The sequence below is a fragment of the Gadus morhua genome, chromosome 10, assembly GCF_902167405.1.
Source record: "Gadus morhua chromosome 10, gadMor3.0, whole genome shotgun sequence".
NCBI classification, from domain to species: domain Eukaryota; kingdom Metazoa; phylum Chordata; class Actinopteri; order Gadiformes; family Gadidae; genus Gadus; species Gadus morhua.
The window spans coordinates 1,016,236-1,039,776 of NC_044057.1; the positions used below are offsets into that span (position 1 = coordinate 1,016,236).

The 23,541-nt window shown below is 46.0% G+C and overlaps 2 protein-coding genes across 4 annotated transcripts in view; both read right to left on the bottom strand.

Annotated features, from left to right (window-relative positions):
* Positions 1–494: 494 nt before the first annotated feature.
* On the bottom strand, positions 495–17,304 carry canx (calnexin). Of its 3 annotated transcripts, none has more exons than XM_030367904.1 (15): positions 17,180–17,304; positions 12,249–12,470; positions 11,728–11,801; positions 10,400–10,458; positions 9,907–10,048; positions 9,690–9,771; positions 9,167–9,359; positions 8,668–8,857; positions 8,098–8,211; positions 7,370–7,526; positions 6,881–7,096; positions 6,005–6,124; positions 3,696–3,840; positions 3,324–3,424; positions 495–3,209 (listed from the first exon to the last, which is right to left on the bottom strand). In XM_030367904.1, exons 2-15 carry the CDS (start codon positions 12,465–12,467, stop codon positions 3,150–3,152), a joined length of 1,872 nt encoding a protein of 623 aa, XP_030223764.1. In that variant the 5' UTR covers positions 12,468–12,470; positions 17,180–17,304; the 3' UTR covers positions 495–3,149. The 3 variants fall into 3 exon arrangements, with proteins under 3 accessions (XP_030223764.1, XP_030223763.1, XP_030223765.1); XM_030367903.1 differs by having other exon boundaries at positions 3,324–3,427; XM_030367905.1 differs by lacking the exon at positions 8,098–8,211 and having other exon boundaries at positions 3,324–3,427.
* Positions 17,305–18,241: 937 nt separating this feature from the next.
* The window catches only part of mgat4b (alpha-1,3-mannosyl-glycoprotein 4-beta-N-acetylglucosaminyltransferase B), a 21,561-nt gene continuing 16,261 nt past the window's right edge, over positions 18,242–23,541 (bottom strand). Inside the window, exons 8-10 of the mRNA XM_030367765.1 lie at positions 23,308–23,395; positions 20,287–20,399; positions 18,242–20,097 (exon numbers count right to left, since the gene is read on the bottom strand). Coding sequence (XP_030223625.1) covers positions 20,074–20,097; positions 20,287–20,399; positions 23,308–23,395 — 225 coding nt within the window. The 3' untranslated portion in view covers positions 18,242–20,073. The remainder of the gene's footprint in view (positions 20,098–20,286; positions 20,400–23,307; positions 23,396–23,541) is intronic.

Genomic DNA, 23,541 nt, shown 5'->3' on the forward strand with positions numbered 1-23,541 from the left:
TCAAACGAAAAGCAAATGTCCATTATTTTGAGGTCATATTATATTCTTAATTCCTGAATTGGAATTTTTACCATGATCATTTTTCATCTATGAAGAGCTTCAGATCTCTTTTATAGTCCTCAAATGTTCTTCACTGATAATACAGCCCACCAGCACACAAGAAGACCTCAACCAGGCCACACCTGGCCCCATTGTGTTCACCGCTCTGTCAGCAGGCTGATGGTAACCCCAAGGGCCCTTGAGGAAAAAAAATGCATTCAATGTTTTCAAAGAGAACCCATTTATTTGTCTATTTAGTATGATTTGTAGGCTTTGAGAGTGCAATGATTTGGATAACAATCGTAGTCATAATGGGTTGATCATGATTGCGTAGGAGTTTGAAAAGTTTTTGCTAAACACAATTATCATTTAATTGTACATTTTAGTCCTCAAGGGCATATCGCAAACTGTGTGTGTGAACTACATATTCAGTTATGAGACATGGCGCCAAAAAATGTCATTAGATCTTTTATTGATCGTTACAGTTGGGGAGTGGGTTTGGACAGAAGCTGTCCTGGTACCACACAGCTCCTCTGGATCACAGTATCTCCCTTCAAAGCCATCATTCAGCTCGTTCCTGTAAATCATCTACTTCTCTATCATGTACACGGAACAAGCAGAAATCAGGCTTGCTGACAAGTTAAGAGTTAAAAAATAAAAAAAACCAACACATAATTAAAGCAGAGTTAGACAGCGCACTGTTCAGTCCAGACTTCTGCGATCTAGGCAGCCGATACCAAAAATTACTAAATTGAAACTAGATTTAGTTGTCGCAACAAAGTGAGAAAAAAAAGAGGAAAACATCTCGTGCCAAACACATCCTCAGAATGTTCATCGTTCACATCTTCTGGATGTTACTTCGGACATTCTTGTTCTCAGACGTCCAACACAAGGCTGCCCGGGGGAGGTGGGATGTTGGATGGACATATTAGAGGTCTGGTTTACAGTGAAAACCAACTGGCTGCGTTTACCCTTTGAGATTATCCAACATCTTTTACGTCTCCCGACATTAAGAAAAACATTAAAAAAAAAAAAAGCTCCCATTTCTCCTCTCCTTGAAGCAGAATCTAAACCAAGTATTCCTGATTGTAGAGTAAAACCATTTGTTGCCATGAGAAATGACGTGACCAAGTATGTAGCAGCTACCGGTGCGCTTGTGACCTGCGTCAGTCTATTCCTTGCATGACATGATCTAAGATGTTCTTCTCATGCCTGCTCACCATCATGAAACACTGCATCAGCAGTCTGAACTCACCGTGGATCGACCAATAGGCACATGGCTTGATGTTGAAAAGTGTGAAGGGAGCCAATCCGGGTCTAGCTACTTAGCACATCATATAAATACATCAGAAAGCTCACATATACAGGACTAGATTTGAGCTCATCAAATTGTCTCCAAGTATTACCATGGAAGTACTCAACTGGATTTTGCAATTGGACCTCAAAATGGACTCAAAGTGGTCAGCAGCATCAGACAGCTCACAGAGGGTGTGATTCAATGTGTTATCTATGGTTCCTTCACAAGTGCCAAATCTTTCGAAACATGGGTCAAATAAACACAAAACGCTTGAACTCTGAAATCTCATACTTGTGAACAGCTCACAAGTGAGTCTTAGTCTAAAGCACAACAAGGAACATTTCATAACTTCACAGATAAGCAATCCTATTTTTTTAGTGCCTCCTCATTTAATATGGGGTAAATTGGACAGAATAGAAGTAGAGTCTCCCTGGTCTGCTTAAGAGTAAGGAGGCCGGTTGACAAATCGGGTTGTGTATGTTTAAGAGTGTGTGTGTGTGTGTGTGTGTGTGTGTGTGTGTGTGTGTGTGTGGCTGTCTGTTGCTGCATAATATTTGTGCTCCAAGATGAGCTGAGTCACCAGAGGAGACCACGGCATGTGTGGGTGAAGCCAGTGCTCCATTTCATAAGCATGACTCAGCGTTGAGGAACCCAGGAATGACTCCCTGCAACGACAACCCAAAGCTCCTGCTAGCGACGTTACATCACACATACGATTAGCGCCCTCTAGTGGACCAATCACCCGGCTGACTGACTGGCAGCGTCTGGAACCTGAACACACTGCTCTTCTACAAAAGTTACTCTCAACAAACTACTACAACCGGTTAGTACATAGACTAGAGGAAGAAAGAAAAAAAATCTCAATGGAGTTAACACTTAGAAAATCAAAATAACAAAAAGCCATGCACAGTATTTATATATAAAAAAAAAGAAAATAAATTTATGAACCAAACAGAATGAACCTCATCCACTTCCTCTCAAGCCTTGACCTTGGTGGGGCTGGGAACATGGGCCCTCACCACCGCATACAAAACACAAATGGACACACACAGGGTCATGCAGAGGGTGAGATGTTTAGCATCCCCTAAACACAAGGAATCCACTGATATTACAACATTAACAAACATGAAGGCGCTTTTCCGTGACCAGTGTCTGTGCTACATAGAGCCCATCTCACTTTGAACAAACACAGAACCCGAGAAACAGCAGATCAAAGAGCGAGAGATGAAAAGCTTGACAGAGGGGGAGGGAGAGAGAGATAAGGGTTGGGGAGATGTGTTTTTCTAATTTACAAGCTCTAGTGTTTCCCATTAACAACTTGAACAAGGGCTGCCAATTGGAGCCGATGAGCAGAGGCTACAGAGTTAACAAGTGATCTAGCTTATAAGTTAAATAGCAGCCCAGCTAGTAGGCTAACCGTAAACAGGGCTAATCAAACACCGCTGGCGTTGTAGGGAGCGATCGACTTGGCCAGCGCCGGTTTGCATCTGCTCACATGATTCGGAATGGTGCAGGAAGTTTTAGGAGTTATCCTTTCCAGGAAAAAAAAAAACTAACAAAGAATCCTTGAGCTACATGGTTAATCGGTCTTCATCAAAATGGAATCATCATCATCATCTTCAGTATCAGATGTCCGCGGCAAAAATCGTGGTGGCGTGTTTTGATGAAAGACGGCGCCACTGCTTTCATGGGTTGCATTTGATCTACTCCAACTCAGATGAGGGAGGGGGGGGGAGAGGGGGTTAGAGTGGAAGCAGAGGAGAGGATGGAAGACGGGGCGGGGGGACAGAGGGGCAGAGCTCTAACAGCCTGATCATTCCTTCCTGACTCTCCTGTTCCTGGGAGATCTTCTGAGGACATCATCCTCCAGCGTCTAGACAAACGACACACAGGTGGGGTGTTAGCGGGCTGTACACACACACAATAACCATCAGCCCCTCCACAGAGAGGAGCGTGCTGGCCCTTCTATGAAGCGAGTCACTCCTACCTCAGCTGAGGCATCGTTCTCGTCCTGCGCCTCCTCCTCCTCCTCCTCCTCCTCTTCTCCTTTCTCTGCAGGGCTGTCCTCTGCGTCACTTTTCTTATCTGCTGCTACGAGACAAGATTCCACCATCAATGGACAGCAGGGGCACACACAACGCACCACGATACACATTCCCAGTCCCCGGCCCTCCAACAAACACAACTCTCTCTGCATCACGGGGGGGGGCCCATCCGAGGAGGTGCCCTGACCCATGACCTCACCTTAATAACATGCACCTACAAAGGCCACGAGTCTCTTCTAGAGGAAAGCGTCACGCGGAATGACCAAGCAGTGGCACGAAAGTAGCGCGAGAGAGGTGAGGAGATGGAGACCAACCTGGAGCGCTCTCCTGCTGCTCCTTGGGGGCGACCGCCGCCTCCTCCTCTTCCTCTTCCTCCTCCGCCGCCGCCGCCTCCTCCTCCTTCACGTCCGGCTGGGGCTCGTCCGTCTTCTTGTACTCGCCCGCGTCGGGGGACTTCTTCTGTTGGGACCGGGAGAGAGAGACACCGCGTTGAGACTCAACGTACCCCCCCGGAGTTCACACACATCTACTAGAGCTGGTAGGTCAGGGAGGGGACGACGGAACTGGAGGTTCACAGATCCCCTCCTGTGCCTTCATGTATCCCGCGTCATCCTGTCTTTGACTCTCCTGCTAACTGACGATGTGTCCACTGCTGTGCGTTTCTGGATCCCTCCCCCCTGCTAGCATCAGGAGGAACTGCAGTGTAGGAGTGAGACATCTAGGTTCAGACGATGCTAAGATAATCCTCCAACCCCACCTCCAATAGTAGTCCCAGGAGACCCAGTTAGTGAGGTAGATGAGATGCATATCATAGAAGCACTTTAAAGAGGGCATCTTAAAAAATAACCCCGGTTTTACCACCATTAGAAAAACATACTGTATCTTGGAATCCCCGAGGGGAGCGTCCACCCAGATTAATGACAACAGTCCACCCAGATTAACTGGACTGTTGTGTCATTAATCTGATCTTGCAATGGCTTCAACATCACGCCTGGTGCTAAAGTACAGCCACTTTAAAGTTTAAACTAGACAACTTGATCACTACGAAAGAGCATTGGGACTAGGGTTGCCGCGGTGTGGACATTTTCACACCGAGTAATGTGTCAACACCGGTATTACCGGTATAAACGGTATTAACTTTGAAACTATAGGTCAACCGCCATCTTCTCCGTCAACTCTCCTCTCACACTCGGTGACAGCGGCTGGCAGCGCGCCAATTCTCGGCGTCTTATAACGTTCAATATATAATAGGATAATATAATTGTATATATCATAATATCACGGCCAACAGCTCTGTGCGCCTCCGGATGGCCGTAGCGCGGGGAGCTAACGTAGGGATTGGGCTTCGCGGGGTTTGTTTACCGGCGTTGCTATGGTTGCCGGTCTTCTAAGGAAGCACGTCAATTCTCGGCGCGACAATTCTCCCGCACAGAGCAGAACTGTGGCCTATTCTACACATTTTGATTTTCTTAATTATATTATTCATTTTTACTGAATTTGTTTTTTATTACTGAAAAAAAAAAAAAAAAAAAAACTTGGTGTTGCCGGTGTGCAACACTGAGCAATCGGTGTTGGCCTCAACACCGGTAATACCGTATACCGCGGCAACCCTAATTGGGACCCAGAGAGAATAAACGCCAAGCACACAAGCACACCTAAGGCCACGATATACTTTGAAATTGGCATGCGACAAAGCCCAATACAGCCGCTGTGATTTACGGGGGTTGTTTCATGACGCGAGTCTCGGTGAGGCGAGACTCAATCATTCACAGGATATTGTTGACCGCCTTGTATTGGGACACATGCAAAATGATGCACTTATTGGGCTCTGTATTAAGTACCCCGCAACCAAGGCACTTCCAATAGGTCCAGAACCTGCCCCTTTGGTCCTCAAACATGCCAATGTCTCTTCACTTGTTGGGTTTGAATATCGGGGCCTTGAGCGTAGAGGGCGACTCGGCCACGAGGACAGACCGGGGCTAGGGGGGTCTAGGGGTGTTCGGTACGCCATGATTCACCGCGGGGGATGCAGGGGTGGGCTGGCAGGCTCCCTTTAGCTCGTCTTGTAATCCCCTGAGGCTGAACTCAGTCCCAGCTCTGTCTGTTGAACTCTGTGGACGGCCGGGGCGACCCGGGGACGGCAGGTCACTTCTCAATAACACTCTGGGCCCACACAGGTGCGTGCTCGCGTTATTGAAGGTAGCTGTAATAAAACCAACTCACTAGTACCTTACTTTTCAAAACGGTACCATGCAACAGAAACCCAAAGTCTCAACTCTGTGTTTCTGTCAAATGATAACGATTTGAATAGTCTAATTTCATGTGTGGGTGGCTGACAGTTTTTCTTGTTTCGTTTCCACTGTGTCGAGGCCAAAACCTTCAGCGCTACCAATGGTGCTTCATGTGAAGGTTCAGTCTCTTAAGCATCCGTTGAGGAAGTATGCTTCTCCCCGCTGACACGTGCTCCGGTGTGCGCCGGGTTTCGGTTGTGGGGGTGGCTAGTTTCCAGTTGTGCGCTGTCCTGCGTGTGTCTATCTGTTGTGCGTGCATGTGTCTATCTGTTGTGCGCAGTGCTGCGTGTGTCTATCTGCTGTGCGTGCGTGCGTGCTGTGCGTTGTCTGACCTTGCCGGTGCAGCAGAACACGACGATGAGCACCAGGGGCAGGGCGACCGTGAGGACGTAGACGACCCAGAGCCAGGGACGCTCCTCAGCAGCCGTCAGCATCTGTGTGGCCAGGCCGGGCTGGGGGGAGACAGAAGGGTTATCATACCAGCACCCAGGTCCAACGGTGGAGGCACTTCGTAGGCAGCACAAAAGGCCCATTTACTTTTAGACGGGGGTCCTTTTCATAACGAGTACAACACAAGCAATGCCTTCAATTTTGATTCCTTGCGTTTCTCGTAGATACCTCGTCTACATGGTTCAGCGTATTGTGCCTCAAACACAGATTTAATTCAGGATAAGAGGTTATTGTATCTTTATGCCGATAAGATTATTCATAAGGTGCAGAGAGAGCGTCCAACAGTCTTCCCGTTGCTGTGGAAACGGCACTAGCCCCCAGAACCATCTCTGGCAACATCCATGACCGTCCCCCACAGGGGGGTTCAAAGCCTGGGGGGCCTCGTTAGGTCTACCAGAGACTCTGGCCCCCTGGAGTCTTTAGTGTACTGTTGCTACAAAACAAACTCCAAAGCACTGGCAAGACTCAAGACCTAAAATGCAGGCGTGCATAAAGACACATTTTCAATTGAATATGAATATGGGGATGAAAAGAATCGGTAGTCTGTTGGCTAAACACTACACAGGCAGACCGGAGACCCGACCAGTCAGTGATCCTGGAACGACCATGAGGACAAGTCAGTCCAAGAAATAATGATGGCTGGATGGTGAGAGAAGGGATGGGGACACAGAACGAGGGATGGAGGAGGGATAGAAGACGACCAGGAAGCATGACTTTAGCTTCCCTGGGATCAACAGACGGGTCCAGGCCCCACCCACCTCGGCAGCGCCCTCTGCGGCCTTCTTCAGCCCCCAGCCGTCCGTGGCCCACCTATCGGCCGTGTGGCGCTCGTTAGTGATGAAGAAGTTGTCGAAGAAGATGTCTGAGGACATGGACCAGAGCTCCAGGCCCACGGCGCTGAAGGGGCTCATGCGGAACGGATGCAGGTCCTCGAAGAAGTCCGGGTTGGCCACCTTACGGGGCTTCCACACGCCCTGAGGGAGGGAGGAGAACAGGGTGCTCCGTTGAGGTTGGTGCTACACACACACACACACACACACACACACGCACACGCGCGCGCGCACGCACGCACGCACGCACACGATGATCCAAGTCTAACTTGGGTTTAAAATGTTAACGCAATTATATTATTTAGGACAGTGCAAATAAGCAATGACATGAGAATGATGTGGCTTTGGTTATTTGCTCAATTTCTCGTTCCGAGTTGAGGTGACCCTTCAGAACACTGCAGGGCGGGGGCGGCCTACCTGGTAGTTGGGGTTGTCGATCATGGCCGGCTTCCACTTGCCCTTGTAGCTGGGGTTGTCGACGTTGGGCCGCTGCCATGCGCCACAGCCTGGGGCCGCCTCGCAGGCCGGGTTGGGCACCTGTGGAGCCTCCCACTCCCCGTCCATGTCCTCGTCCCTGGAGGAGAACCAGGGGAGAACCAGGAGGGTCACTAGGGGGGTCACTAGGGGGGTCACTAGGGGCTACTGGGGCCTGGGGGGGGGGTCCTCCACCACCACCAGGAGGCTTTGACCTGACGCCACATGCAGTGAATACTTATCTTGAACATGCCCTTAAGGCAGAAAGGGGTTAATTATCCTGTTCCAGGATGCGTGCCCGTAAACTATGGCCATCGGGGTTTCAAACCGTTCTGGTTCACCCCGTTACACCTCGTGGACCCCATGTGTCCGCACATTTATGCGTTGTGGTTTTCCTTTGCCAAACTTACTCTGATTGACCAAAATATATACATGTAATAATATGAATGATTGACCAAAATGAATAGAGTGCCCTTTGGTTTATGTTATACGACAACAATCATTGCATAAAGAGTGCGGTTTGATTTGTATTATATAAAAAAGAAAATTGCGGAAACGGTCAATTAAAAAAAAAGCATAAACGTATACGCATACGTAATGACTTCTAGAGGCCCTAGCCAACCCCCATAACGTCTCCCAGACACCTGTACATTCATCATGGGGGTCCGTACCAGTCCTCGGGTTTGACGGCTTCGGGGTCACTGATGTAGTCGGGCTCGTCGTCCAGCCAGCCGTCGGGCTTCACAGCAGCCTCATCGGGGATCTGAGCAGGTGCATCCTCATCCCTACACACACACACACACACACACACACACACACACACACACACACACACACACACACACACACACACACACACACACACACACACACACACACACACACACACACACACACACACACACACACACACACACACACACACACACACACACACACACAGCAGCGTTAGCTAGCGTATCACATTACTCCACTATCAGACAGTGTTTTCTAAAGGAGTAACCGGTTAGGCAGACAGCGATCACAGCATGCATACATCATGAAGCACACGGGTAATTAGAGTAGTTAATAAAATAATAATGGTGGTGCTACACCAACTAGTGAACAGCCAGATAATGTTAGATTTATCTTCGTTCCCACTGCCTTCTGATGAAAAGCGCCCCAATGTTCCCCACCCACCATTCGTTAACAACATGGTCCCAGGGCTGTGGCCGACCCGTCTACACTAAGGTTACACTGACCAGTCCTCGGGTTTGACGGCAGCGGGGTCCTGGATCTTGGGCATCTCGTCCCAGTCCTCCGGCTTGCTGTCCTCGGGGTCTTCGATCTCGGCGGCGGGGTTCACAGCGGGGGTCATGTCCGTGAGCAGGTTTCCACTGTTCACCACAGTCTGGTCCACCAGCACCTCAAAGCTGTTGTCAGGGTTCAGCACTAGGGGGCCACAGAGAGACCAAACGGGTCAAGCAGGGCAACTCCAGCAGCATAGAGCAAGCATTGGTTTCCTAGCGTAGATCTCACATTTAAATGAGCCATCATGTAGCGTGTGCGTTATCGAGCATGTACCATGTGCATTACTGGGCATGAGCATCTTCCGGCCTGTGCATTACCCATTATGTAGCATGTCCATAACCTAGAATGTAGCACGTGTATTATCTAGCAGGTGCGTTATCTAGAATGTAACTTGTGCATTATCCTTCATGTGCATTACCTAGCATTTGCATCATCTAGCACGGGCATTACCTAGCGTGTAGAGGTGGGTCTTCTTATCGGTGTAGTACGTCCGCAGGTCGGCGTCTGGTTTCTTGGCGTGTTTCTCCTCATATTCGCCTGTCTTTGGATTCTTGTGACGGAAGATGAGGTGCAGCTTGTAGTCCTCGCCACACTTGTCCGGTCCGAACATGATGGTGTACGGGGTCTTGTCCACAAACTGGTCCTAGAAAGCAAAAGGCACACAGGTTTAACACAAAGGATTAAATACAAGCCACCTTAAATGCACAGCTCCTGAATGTGTTTGGATAGTACAGGAAGTATTTTTGCTTGTATATGTGTGCGTGCGTGTGTGTACATGTTGAGTCTGACAGTAATTATGTATGGCTGTATGGATGTGCGTCTGTGAATTTGCACGTACCGCTGGTTATGGGCCTGATTGCATCCGAGCTCTGAACATACATTTGTATGCGCGTCTGCATGTGTATATTTATGTGTGCCTCTGTGAATGCGTAGTTGTATGCGTACGAGCCTATATTGGTACGTGTGGTCTTACCAGGTCGAGGTCTGGGGTCTGAGTCAGCAGCTTAATGTAGGCTCCACCACAGTCAATACCAGTCTGGAAATTGACCTCGTACCTTCAGAGACAGAGAGGAAGAGAGAGAGAGACTATGAAACACTAAGACCTCCGACATAAACACACAATGAGACTTTTTTTACCGATGGTCAACCGTCTAAATCGTGTCAATGAAAGAAGTGATGACAGGACTCACTGGAGGATGAGTGGCTTGCTGTCGAAGATGAAGGGGCGGAGGAGCTGGGCGGAGATGGCGTGGTGCTTGGCCCGGGACTTCAGAACCAGGCCTTTGTCTCCGGGGAGCTTGCTGTCCTTCATGTCCTCCACAGACCATTGACCTGGAAACCACAGCGTGGACGCTGGTGTTAACATAGTGGCGTGGACAGCTCACTCCACAGAACCCCCGGCATGGCTTCACTGGACGCTACATGGCGTTCCTCCATAGGGTCGTCTCTAGATATGCCTGTGGTCTTGCGGTAAGCTTACATATATTGAGACGATAATACGAGGCAATAACTATATGCATACATTTTAATTAATGGGTATGAATCTAGGACAATTACCATGACACCGCACCACGACAATTCTGACAAGTTCTTTTTTAATTTCTCCTTCAGGACGTTTCCCTGGTTAAGCACCTTGTGCTATATAAATCAAGGTTGATGAACGATTGACGCTCCATGACCTACCGTCATACTTGGCGATGTCCTCATCAATGTCCTCCTTCTTGGCTTTGGACAGCACCCAGCTGTGAACCAATCAGAGACAACGACACTTCATTTAAACATGGTTATGGTCCAAGTGATCAGCATAAAATCACTGCAAGCTAAAACTGAGAGCCTATGCTTTCTGACGTATCCGTGTGGTTTTGAAACATTATATTGACCAAAACAAGAAGTTGTCACAGCCGTTATCTACAACCATAACTCGACCTAAGACAGAAGCAAGTAAGGAAAGGGGAACATCATTTGAACCACATCTGATAAATGTGGAAGAGTAGGACACTGGTTCCTAATACACTGTTTTGAAAGCTTTTGAAGGACAGCAATTAAAGACCGCATTATAATTTTAAACTCAGAATCACTCACACGGTTTGTGTCAAGGTTCATTTGTGACTGAATGTTACAAATAACATAAATTGTTGTTAATTGCACAGTATTTGTATGTAATTTAGCAGAAATGCCACACAACTGTAACAACCCAGGGATTACTCTTGGAGATCTCTTGGTAAGGTGGCCCATAGAGAAATGGAGGTTAGAGGATTAGACTGAGTTTTTACAGGACCAATCCTGCGCATCCTAATCAAAGATCAGAGGGGAAAGAGGCTCGGTACAAGTGTCCCAAAGATCAACAAATTCATTTAATATTCAGATGCCGTCGTGTGTCTGGCACCATCAATTATCAGCAAATCAAACACTCCCTGACTGCTATTGATGTTTTCACAGCAAGAGTTTAATCCCCTCGTCAATGGAGAGGTTTGGTACAAATACACTATCGACCGTCTGGGAAAAAATTACTACGGCCCTTTGATTCCATTTTAGAAAAACAACGGCCCAAGATTAATAATAAAAACACTTTCAAATTAAGATAATTTAAATCAGGGATAATGTTTAGAGTGATATGTTGTGTGTATTCTGGGTTTGTTTTAACAATGAGGTTTTTTGTTTTTGTGACCAGATGAAAATTTCCCATTGATCCATTGTTATTATAGCTGTGTGTGAACCCTTCATGATCTCCCCCGCCCCCACCCCGAACACACACACCTGAGATAATAATCAACAGATGTGTTGCTGACACACTAACCAAACAGATCAATTTATTTCATCATGAATTTGAAAACACTATCTAGTTAAAATAAATGGAAATCTAAACTACATCCAGACCCGTCATGGTAGGCAGTTTACCTGCCGATAAATCCCAGGCGGTCAAACTGGTTGTAATACATCATATTTAATCTGTATGGAGGCCAGTAGCAGTCAGCGAACCACAGGGTGCAACGGCTTCAGTGGGTGCTCACCTGTCTAGGGTGCCCCGGTCGAATGACTCCGCAAAGAAATGCTCTCCCATTGGCTCGGGTGCTTTGTAGGTCACCTAGACGACGTAACGCAGGAAGAGACATTCAGAGGGGATGCTGGGTCACTGGTACACTGGGGAGAGCGATGTGGTAACTGGTACTGCAAGTAGGATAAATGGTAACTGGCTGAAACCATTAAGGTCCTGGGTGAGATATCATTAGGGTAAACTGGAAGAAATGGTCATTCCTCTCAATGTCTTTATTCATACGTGTTTGGGCTGGAATAATTCAACAGTGATATTAATTAGAACCAGCAAACTACGGTCACATTGATAAAAAGTGGCCAGTTAAAACAATTATAAATACACCACACTGGATCCTTGGTCCATTTCTATCATGTTCAAATTGGTAACGACATGCTAAGGAGGATGTTCTTACCATCAGTCTTATAGTTTAGCATTAACAAGACCATAAGCTTTATTTTGTTTTCTTTAGATTAAGAAAGGAGAGCCGAGGAGTCATACTTTAGGAATGAGCGGGGCTGCAGGCTCCGCCTCCTTGGCTGCCTCCTCTTCCTCCTCTTCGTCTCCGGCGATGCCCAGGTCCAGGTCGTCCTCGACGTCCATCTCGTCTCCCATGATGTCCTCTACCAGGTCCTCCTCGCTGGGCCCCTGGGCTTGGCTCAGGCTGATCAGGGCCAGGGCCAGAACGGCAACAACACACAGCCTCAACGTCTGCGCCATGGTCTGGAGGAAGAGATGGATCATGGCTCATTAAGTCATTGCGCTCTTAGTTCTCCAAAGATAGATTTTTGAGCATCATGTTGGAGAACAACACCTGATTAGATGGAAAGCTGAAACCGGGAATCCTATCAGAGTCAGAACGCAATTCCCTTTAATAATACCATCTGGATCAACTATGAATGCTTCTAGTCTAGAGGAAACATTAACAGGGAGCTTTGGGTTTTCAGCTGACTGAGTGAGGCTCAGCGAGATTTGTATCACTACATCCGCCTGCTCGATGTTGCTGGTGGAGGCCATGCTGCATCTCTTCCCAAACACATTATGCATTAAGCACCAGTGCAGACTCCATGGTGGGAAATGATGTGGCCAAGAGAGATTGTAAGTCTTTTAAGCGAACAAGAGATGGGCAGAAGAAAAAAATCAATCCGGGCAATATTGGAGACCAAGAAAGATTTGAGCGCATCACATTTTGAAATAACGAGAGGATATTTGTTTTTTGCACACATGAAAAGGAAAAGACTATAACTATATTAAAGCAATAACCAAGCAAGCATTTATGCTGGCTAGGAAACCCAGGGAATTACTTCACAGTTCAGATAATTCATTTTACACATCATATTATTGCATCATATTATTACTGTGAATGGCCAAAAGATCTATGGCAATATCCAGATTCATTGCTAACAATATTGATGTAATGTTCTGCTCAGCTCTAAAGACGGACAAGCAGGTCATGTTTGTGTGATTGTGTTAGGGCAGGTTGGGGAGGGGGGGAACTCACGGGGTATTCTGTTGGGATTCTCATTAACACGATAATGAACTGTGGAGATGGAGCTGCATCGATTCATAGCTGTATGGATTTTAAGCTAATTGGATGGGATAACCCAAGAAGGAGACCGTCTTACCTCCCATCTAGGAAGAAATGCCATTTATTATTACATTTCAAAAAAGTAATTTTTATTACTTTTTTTTATGTATAATTTCTATGTCTATCTGTTTATATTTTGTACTTTTGTTTTATTTTGGTACCTCATTTGCAATCCTTTCTATGTCTATCTGTTTATATTTTGTACTTATGTTTTATATTTGTACCTCATTTGCAATTCATGATATTTCATATCTTTTGAAGAGCCATTTTGACATGAACAATCTTCCCCCAAGGATTAAGGAGGGAGACGAATCCCTTGCCCCAACAACCCACAAGGAAGTAACACCCGTTTAACCCGTGCGGAGATTTATTCCTTTCATTGCAGCCCAGGCCTACCCACATGCCTGTTTAGTGCACCCCCAGCCCTCCATCACTGCTGGCAGAGCTAGAGGGTTGCCCTGGCGCCCGTTGCCTTGGGGGCAGCAGAAGACCCTCAGGATGAGCCGGTTAGCACCCTGCGCCCCTAATGAGATTAGCCCCTATGGAATTAACATTCGAGCACCCGAGAACACACTGAGTTCAGTCCATTCAGCCACCTCCTCCTAAACACTATGGCCCTATAGAGGAGGGAGGTTACTCATTACACACACACACACACACACATCAACACACAAACCTTAAAAAAGCACACATTGTGACGCAGTCGCCAAATTTCCGCGGTGTACTGAACTACTAAGAAAATCACCCTGGGACTGTCCCACAAAAGACTCCGCCTCTTGACACCCAACAAGCCAGCACATCTTGCGTCTTCCGTCCAACTTAACACTCATGTGTTAGCCTGCCACACATATCACACGGAGATCGCTGCCAGGTTAATGAGCTTAGCAACATGAGATTAACATGCCTGGCTAGCCCAACAGGCAAAGGGATCACGGCTGATATATACCTACCTTCTAATAACAGCACCAACCTGCACTTATCTTGGAAAAGCCAAACGCTGCAATAATAAATCCTTTCAATCTGTCAGTGCCATCATGTCATATTCCTCCCACACATCTCATTACTCTCATTCCGACAGTAGTGTCACGGTATAGAGCTGTGGCGGCGAGGGGGCTACCCCGACCTGGATCAAGCAAATGTGCATCAATTTAGCTAATATATATACTGCATATCCTTCAACAAACCGCAAAGGATTCGTTTGTTCGTGGGTCTGTTGGAGGTCCGTATGACTCAAGGGGGGTGTAAAAGAGATAAGCCACTAGCAAATCATTGATTTGGTTGTCAATGTAAATGGATAACCCAAACCCCACGGGAGAGCGTGGTTAGCTAGTCTTATTATCTCCCTTGAGGCTCTAGGTCTGTTCTTAGCCCAAGCCCATCTCTCGGGAGGGAACACTCCTGGTCTGGTTGCTTGTCGTTCTCTTGGAACAGGACAATCCCGATTTACCCAGTATGTTAACACAGGCAGGACACACCAACTTAATCAGACAGCCGCCCTAAACTGGTTTCAAACAATATGCTATGCTCGCATATGCATTTTGGTAGGTGTCATTATCACCACCTATAGGTCCTCACGTATAAACTCTTCTGGCAACTATCCCAGTTGGCAACACCACCACAACATGGCCCTGAAGAGAAGAAGGCCACCTAATCTTATCTCAGCCTCTTCTGGCTGTAAAACACCAACTGTCAGGGGTAGCCTTGACAGGAAAATAAAACAGGGAAGAGCATTAGTTAGCTTGCCAATGTGTGGGACGGCTCTGCCCAAACTGGACATCCGGGTCATGGCTGGACACAGCAATTGAGTTCCAAGATACCAATATCTTTCAACAAGGTCATTAAAGCTAGGCTAGTAAATCGGGGGAACCAGCTAGAGTAAGCTAGATTTTAAGTATCCAATTAAATCAACCACCCCTCAAGTTGAAGCCTCTCTACAAGGCCACTCCCCCCAAAACAAGTGAATAGCTAGCTTAAGCAATAAGTCTGCCTAGCCAAGTGGAGGACTCCAGTCTTGCGCAATGAGAGCAGGCGCAGAATAAGCAGGAAGCCGGAGAGGTAGGTAGATGGACAAGGCAGGTAGGTAGATGGACAAGGCAGGTAGGTAGATGGACAAGGCAGGTAGGCCATCAAATAATTTCCTTCAGGGTGGGTGAAATGATTGGACATCCACCGATTATTTTTGGGCAGAGCATTTAATTTGTTGATTGCCATCGAAGTTTCAGGAGAATTACACCAAATCAGACAAAAGCTTCTAAAATAAATTGCCTACCCTATCTTTGACCGACTGACAGTCAAGGATGTAAATTGAGTGCAGAGGGGAATATTTTCAAACAGGGGGATGGGTGCATTGCAAGCAAGAAAGCTTGATTGGGGGAGGGGGATGGGGTGTCTAAAATAACAAGTAAAATCCAAAACCCAGCACTACAAATAGGAGAAGCAAAAAGACCTTCTGTATCTTCCTTCTTCCCAGAATGCATGCTGTGTTTAGGGGAAAGGCAGGCATGGGAGCATGGGAATTACACCACCACTCCCTTCATTCTTGACAGGGTCACATGTATTCATGTGCAGATTGGGAGGTGAAACCAGCCCAGTCTTCAGGCAGGGAAACTGTCAAAAATGCGAGCTTTTTTCTTATGCGCCAACGAGGCTCCAGGCTGTAACAGACAAAATGACATAATATTCCCAGTCTCAAACCCTCACTCAATGATCTCTTAAAACAGCCTCAGGAAAACATGTGAAATACTCAAGGGTTGTTATAGTCATCCATCAGATCATTTATGAGAATAGTGAAGTGACAGGGTACATATTCTCCAACCGTCACGTTGAAGTAGCATTACTACAGAATCTGTAACACATTTGTGTCAAGAACACCATATTAACAAATTATTGAAAGTAACAATTTAAACACTAGTTAACCATACAGATTCATGAGAAGCTGCTCCTGGAGACAAGTTGTCGTCATCAATAAAAAAATCCTCATTCACCTTAGCACGGGCAAAGGTCGTTGGAGCAAATCATCTGACTCCCCTTTGCGGCCCCCACACTGTTGTACTAGTAAATAAACAAACCAGTGTGTAAAAACTGGTCTGACGACTACTGATAGCCCCTGTAATACCCGTTCGCAACTGTAAGTGCAACTTTCTGGAGAATGTTCCAGAAAGATCCAATCCAAAAAGGTAGGTCCGATCCCTTAAGTCCTAATATAGGCCAAACTAGCTAACAGCGTACAATGGCTAATTTATTAAGAAATGAGGGTCCCAGTGATGACCGGACCATTCATTTGCATGATGAGCAAGTTAAGCTTGCAAGAGGATTTGTTAAAGGATCTGCACCCTACCCACACATTCTGGAGATCATTTAGTTCAGACGACTTGTAATATCCAGCAGCCTATCACTGACAGCCCCTCTATTTCTGCATTCATAGTGTCCTTCGACCCGAGGAACCCAGATTGACAACCGATATTTTGCACAAATTAGCTATTCCACGGTGGCTAACCATTACCATTCAGCTATATCTTACCTGCTTAACTATCCATTTTCCCCACGTTTGTGAGAGCGGCCCTCAAAACTACAAAATGTTATTTCATTCAAACCTTAAGACCACACATCACATGACAAAAAAAATGTAATTGTCTACGTTGCAAGTCAACATTTCCTTCGTAATTAACTAAACGTTAGCTAACCTTACAGTTAGCCTTGCAGCCCGAGAGAACAACCTGGCTTTTAAATAACAACCACGATGAGCAACCAATTGTGTACTGAAAGTAGGATCAATCACAATGGTTTAATGGACGGATATTGAATAAAAGTATGTTAAAAGTGACATTTGTATGTCATTACGTACCTCCTGCTCTGTGATGTGACTACCTGGAACTACAGCGGGATCACGTGTGGATTTGGGTCAGTCGTTGCACAGCCAAAGCACCGCCTCTCTGTTTTTGATTGGTCCAGCGCACCGTATTCTTGATGGATTGTGTAAATTGTCAGCGTTTCATTGGACGTGCCAAATGTTCATCTGAATAAATTGTGCCCGCCCACTATCTGCACCTCGTGGACGGAGGTGATTCGTCGAGCTGGAAAAAGGAAACGCATGCTGATTGGCTGGAGTATGAATGAAGAAATGAGGATGTGCCCTGATGGTGATTTAAACGTTATGTTATACAGCTTTATACTAATCTAAAAATAAAAACAAACTGACTAGGTTATATTGTTAATTCTGTTTTGCATCCCATACACGGGGACCTTATTAAAAAATGAATAAGCCTTCCAATTCATTTTGTCGTATGATCCCGTAGCCCAAATGTTATATACTCACAGAGGGACCGAAACTATATTGCCATCATAATATAGAAATACAGCAAATTTTGCAAATACCCTAGGAGCTTACACGTAGTTAAAGAACTACTACAGGGGATAGCCTCGTGGTTCAAAGACCCATGGAATGTCCCATACAATGCCAATGCACCTCACGTTGATTATCCCAAATCCCATTCAATCGAACACAGATATAAATCATTATATTATTGATAATTATTTAACATTGTATAGGCATATTTTTTTAACGATAGGCCTAACTTATAATTTAATATCTAATTAAACACTTTAAATGACTTATTTATTGTGACCAACTTTTGATCTCCCAAACTGAATCTCTACCTAAGCCTACCTAGATATATGGGCCATTTTGGTTCATCACCTAAAGATGAGTAGAAGATGCCTGCCTGAAAAAAAAAAAAACCTGCCTGAAAGCTCAATGGGATCAGTGAATGGATTTATGTCTTAATCAATTGGTTCAATTCCAAATGACATGTAGGCCTGTCTGAAACTGGCCCCCAAAAGTCCTTTAAAATTATGTAATTTAGCATTGATATTTTACTTGCACGAATCCATAAAAAGATAAACCATATCATTTTAAATCTCTGGCTTTATTACAATTCACAGATTGGATAGAAGTTAACATAATCAATTATAGTTTATCTAAAGGATACAAAATACAACACAGGAAGATAATAGCAAGGCATTCCAGTGCATCTCCCAAGAAAAAAGGTGAGTGGATGGTTCCTGATACCAACAGTCTGTGGAGTTGTGGATGGAGATGGACCACTGGTACACAACGTCTCTGAGAGACGCAGTCCTACCACGTACGTGTCCTTCTGCTTCATACTGTTAGACCCACTAATGCTGTGTAGTAAAAGTAACATCCAAATGGATAGCACAAGCCACCAGACCGTTGCGTCAAACCTTTCAAACCTTCAGTAACTCAAGGTCTGAAAATGTGTGTTTCGATGCTGGTCTGCTCAGTATAAACCAATAGTTTATACTGAGATATCTCATTTGATAAAAAAACGACCCATACTGTTTGAATATAGGGCGTCTGTTTCTTCAGACTTGTGTGTAGCTCAGGCTTAGACCCTTCAGTAATACACCTCAAATGTGTGAAATACGGATACAAATAAATGAGATCTTGGTAGACCCCATCTGGTAGAATAGAGTAGAGCAGAGCACATTAGAGATGAATAGAGCAGAGGAGAGGGGCGAGGTGAGCAATAGAGTAGAGACCATTAGAGTATAGAGGGAAGAGAAGAGGTCAGGAGGGAGTAGAAAGAGGACATGGGATCGAGCGTACCGTTTCGCCCTACAGTCAATACTTGTCCTACATCAGTTGACGCGGTAAGATGTGTGATTCAATCATTTCCGGCTGAATTTTTTCCATTTGCTACTCGTTGACAAGAAACAGATGGAGGAAGAGACGCTAACCGGAGGCTTTCTACTCCTTTATCAGTTCTGTTTGTCTCCCCCCATCTGTCTCCTTCACTCTACAGCACTCTGCACATCTGGTACCAACCCACACTGGGCCTCCTTATGTCACATTAAGGCAAATCACTACAGCCTATCCACTGTTGGCAAACATGGCCGAGAGGAAATCCAACCAACGACTTCTAACAAGGCTTCACAAACACCTGTCTACTGCGGTACGTTATTGATTTTTTTATATTTAAAATTCAGACATTTGTGCACTTTCTCGGCTAAGTTTGTCCCTCCATACCACCCCAGCTCATTGTCCTTATATATACATATTGACACACTCAGAGAGATTGTTCAGGTGACCGTGACCATTTATATGCATATTTCCAAATACGTGGTTATTACTTGAATATACTGGTGGGATAATGTCGAGTAGAATGATCCAGACAGGTCTTTTTTTCCCACCCAATGAAAAGGGTGAGTAAGGACAGTGAAGATGCAAAAACATCTTTGATTTCCAAGCAGTGACTTCAAATGTTAAAGCATCATCAAAAATGGCGGGGCTATCTCATCCCAGGCCGCTTGACAATTAAACCAGTGTTTTCAACGCACAACTTATGTACACATAAATACAGATTTGTACTAAATACAGAGTCTTAAGAATCATCTTTGTGTGTACTGTGTCTTCCATTTCCCAGGCGCGTCACGAGAAGAGCCCCTTCTCAATAATAATAACGTTTCGTCCTCTTCCTCTGCCAGGATTTTCATAGATCGAGGCAGAGCCGAAAACCAGCCAGCAGGGTGTGCTATTGCACCACCGGCGAGGGCACTCGGTCGGCGGAGTCCCGGGAGGGTCCAAGCTCCTCTCAAGGCTTCCGTTCTGCTCGGCTGCTGAACGGTCAGTGGCTGTTTGAGGTATTGCTAAGGAAGAGGGGATAGCGGAAGGGTGGCTGGCGATGGGGGAGATCGGCTGGGGTTGGCGACGGTAGGAGTTCACTCAGCTTTCCTGATGAAGATCTGCAAAATAACCCGTCAACACATGTAACGATCATTGTCATTATAGAAGCAATATTGATTCAATATCATACTTGATGACTTACAGTGATGTGTTGATCATTGAGACATCATAACAATGTATTGCTCATTATAGGAGACAAAAATCACATCTAGTCAAACATGACGTTTTACCCTTTCACAGTGTCTCACCTCACTAAGGATGACCCACACTGGGGAGTCCGTCAGCACCGTGAGGCGGAATGCCTCCAAGGGCCCAAAGCTGGGGTCTACCTCCCCTTCGGCGATCCCGTTCTGGAACATTCCTGAGAACACAGGAGAAACCAGTGTTAAAAACAAGTTGGTGCAGTGGAAGTTTGGCAGTTTGGAGTGCAAATTACAGTGAAGGAAAAGCACAAAGAATATAAGCATCCGTTTGTTCTACAGGACAATAGATTTTTCAAAAAATCACAAACATCCATACATATAAAATACAATGTACAATATGGCCACCAGCAGTCATTTGATGATGAGGATGTTATAAAACATTTGACCTTTTTTTTTTTACACAATCTCATCGCCTGTGTAACTCACTATGTAGTGGATGGAAGTGTTGTGGATTCAAACCCCACCAAATGAGCCATGTTCAAGTCCCTATTGCACTACTAGTAGTTACAGACAATAGGATGGTCTGGAGCAAGACGTGAATATTCCTAAGTTCCTAGTTCTTTGTGTCTCCTTATTGATCGAGTCAAATCCATCGTCATTAATCGAGCTCAGTTCAGAATCTTTCTAAAATAGCCTGAAAATGGAGTTAGAAGATAGTTAGCCCTGTAGGTGCTCAAATGCAACCGTATGAGGCCGAAAATGAGAAGGACAATCAAACATAAACAGCGCGTCCTGTGACATCGTCATAGCAGTTTGCCCCAAATATGATCTCTGTTGGAGATGGTTTCTTTTTTGATGCAAGTTCGTGGACTTCATATACCAAGGGAAGTGTGATGTCCCCCCCACACCAATCTTTCTCCTCTTCTCTGTGAGGTGAGGTGAAGACACTTTAACTAAAGCGAAGCTGACACTGCCAAACACCGGGGAACCTCTCCAAAACGACACCAACACCGGGCTAGTGAAATGGACTGATTGTCTCCGAGAGCGTGGCAGTTTCAGGTTACCATCGATCGGGTCCAATCGTCTTGCAATATTGATGAACAGGTTAGAGGCCCCGCGGTGAATGACACCGTGAGCTCTGGCTCCAAGAGGGACGAGAGAGGGAGAGGGAAGGTGAGGAGAGACTGTTGTGCAAAAAATGTGCAACAGCACACCGGGTTGCCAGGACAGAACTCTGTGAGCAACACAGGTGGGACGACTTTCATCACAGTGCTATGCAGGCTACTCTGTGGACGCCTTTATTCAAATGAACTCACAGCCCCGTTCCATACATCCTTAGCATGGGGGGGCCCCAGGGAGAATCAAACCCTTAACCCCAGTAGTGTTTATGTTGATGCTCGGCCAGTTGAGCGGGATCCCTATGACCAGAAATACTACCGGGGTTCCTCATCCAAAAATATCTATTCCACATCCAGAAAGAGTGATATGTACTAACGGGGCAAAGCCAAATCAAAAAACAGTGGAGGGAATGTGTTTCAATGTGTGAATTGGCAGCGTGTCCTCGTTGTGTAACAGAATAATTCTAGCGTAACCAAATTAGGTTACAATGGTTCACACATTCAATGTGAGCACTGTTCAGAGCTTCATAAGCCAGGAACACACAGCCAAAATATATACTGATACGCATGATGACCATTTCAACACAGACAATGTATCCAGCAGTAGCAATAATTCCTATGCCAGTGTCAAGGTCGTTTGGCTCAATACGACCAAACTCGATTCATATCCCCCTAGTATCCTTGGCAGGAGAATAGTGTAGTTGCTAAGGTGTTCAACCCCCAGCTGAAAGGTACCGTTTAGGATATCCAGTTTCCACAGTCTACCTGCAGGAATCCTTGAGCAAGGCCTGAGCCCTACCTGCTCTGTAATGATGGAAAGTATCCGAGTTCACTCTGAAGATTATACTTAGGCGGAAGCTGAGGGTTAAATCAGGTTGGCTTTCTTTCGAGACTTCATGCAGCTTGACAGCTCTGAGGATCTGCAACATCTGGGATCACTGGTGCTCAACATCTGGCTGCGGACTGCTCACACAATCCCAAAATTAAAAACCTACACGTCTCTTAAGAACAATGCAGTCTGCGTGAAGCTCTTGAGAGGACTACTAATGGCTAAAGGCTACAAGGCTTGACCGTGCAGGACTGGATGGCAACAGCCCGCACCCTCTGGAGTGGCTGCTTGGGGGAGTTTACAACTTATCGATGGAAGTAGTTAAAAACAGGAGATGAAATTCAATGAGGCTGTCTATACTCACTGAAAGTCGAAAATGCACTACACTAATCGCTATTTTCTTAAGATTAAATGAAGGTCAACTCATACCGCGCCCCCCTGCAATGTTCCTCCAAGCCCCCTTCCACAACCCTCTTCCCGCCCCATATCGCATCCAAGTCAAAGGGGATGGGAGTCGATGCCGATCGCCATTCATTGTGTCTGGCGGGGCCAGGCTGTAAGCCCTGACCAATTCGAGAGAGAGAGAGAGAGAGAGAGAGAGAGAGAGAGAGAGAGAGAGAGAGAGAGAGAGAGAGAGAGAGAGAGAGAGAGAGAGAGAGAGAGAGAGAGAGAGAGAGAGAGAGAGAGAGAGAGAGAGAGAGAGAGAGAGAGAGAGAGAGAGAGAGAATAAAGAAATAAAGAAAGACCCAATATCTGGTTCTCTGAATGGAAGCATTTGACCTGGAACAATGTGATATGTTATGTACAATCTATGTGTAAAGGAACAACAGAGAGAGAGTTCTGTAGAAGCCAAACTAATTGGTGGAGAAAAACAAAAGCAGAGGAATGTGGGCTGCAAACTCTGACCCAAAAAAACCATGACATCACTGCTAGTATGCTACAGGCTACGGCTAGCTTGCATATGCTAGCGGCTGCATTATAACAAGTGGGAGAGTAGGAGGAGGAGGCGAAGGGGGTATTGTTTATATATATACACACAGTGATATGGCTGGACTCTGGCTAGTCTGCTATAGGTCCTCTCCTCCCTGCACCATGTGTGTGTGCCAGTACGAGCAGGTCAAATACATGAAAGAGTATCTGCTCTGTTGACCTACAGGTCGTAACAACAGCATGACTCACCGATACAGATGAAGCCGTCTTCTGTTCTATGGTACCTTGGACTCTTCTCTGTCCCCTCCCTTAAGGCCTCCTTCTCCCCTTGGATGTTCTGATGGAAGAACACACAAACATTAATGCAAGACACCCACCTTGAATATAATCCGGCTATTCAACGCAGGGGTTATAGTTGATCCTCTTTAAAAATAGCCCTGCTGGGAACCCGGACCCCAACCCCTTCTCCCTTCTCCCTCTCCC

Excerpts from the sequence above, each read along its gene's own strand:
- canx (XM_030367903.1), bottom strand. The coding sequence starts at position 12,467 with ATGGCGCAGACGTTGAGGCTGTGTGTTGTTGCCGTTCTGGCCCTGGCC. Across the intron at positions 11,802-12,248 it reads CAGCCCCGCTCATTCCTAAA|GTGACCTACAAAGCACCCGA; the intron begins GTATGACTCCTC and ends TACGTCGTCTAG. Across the intron at positions 3,841-6,004 it reads TGTTCTGCTGCACCGGCAAG|AAGAAGTCCCCCGACGCGGG; the intron begins GTCAGACAACGC and ends CGGTCCCAACAG.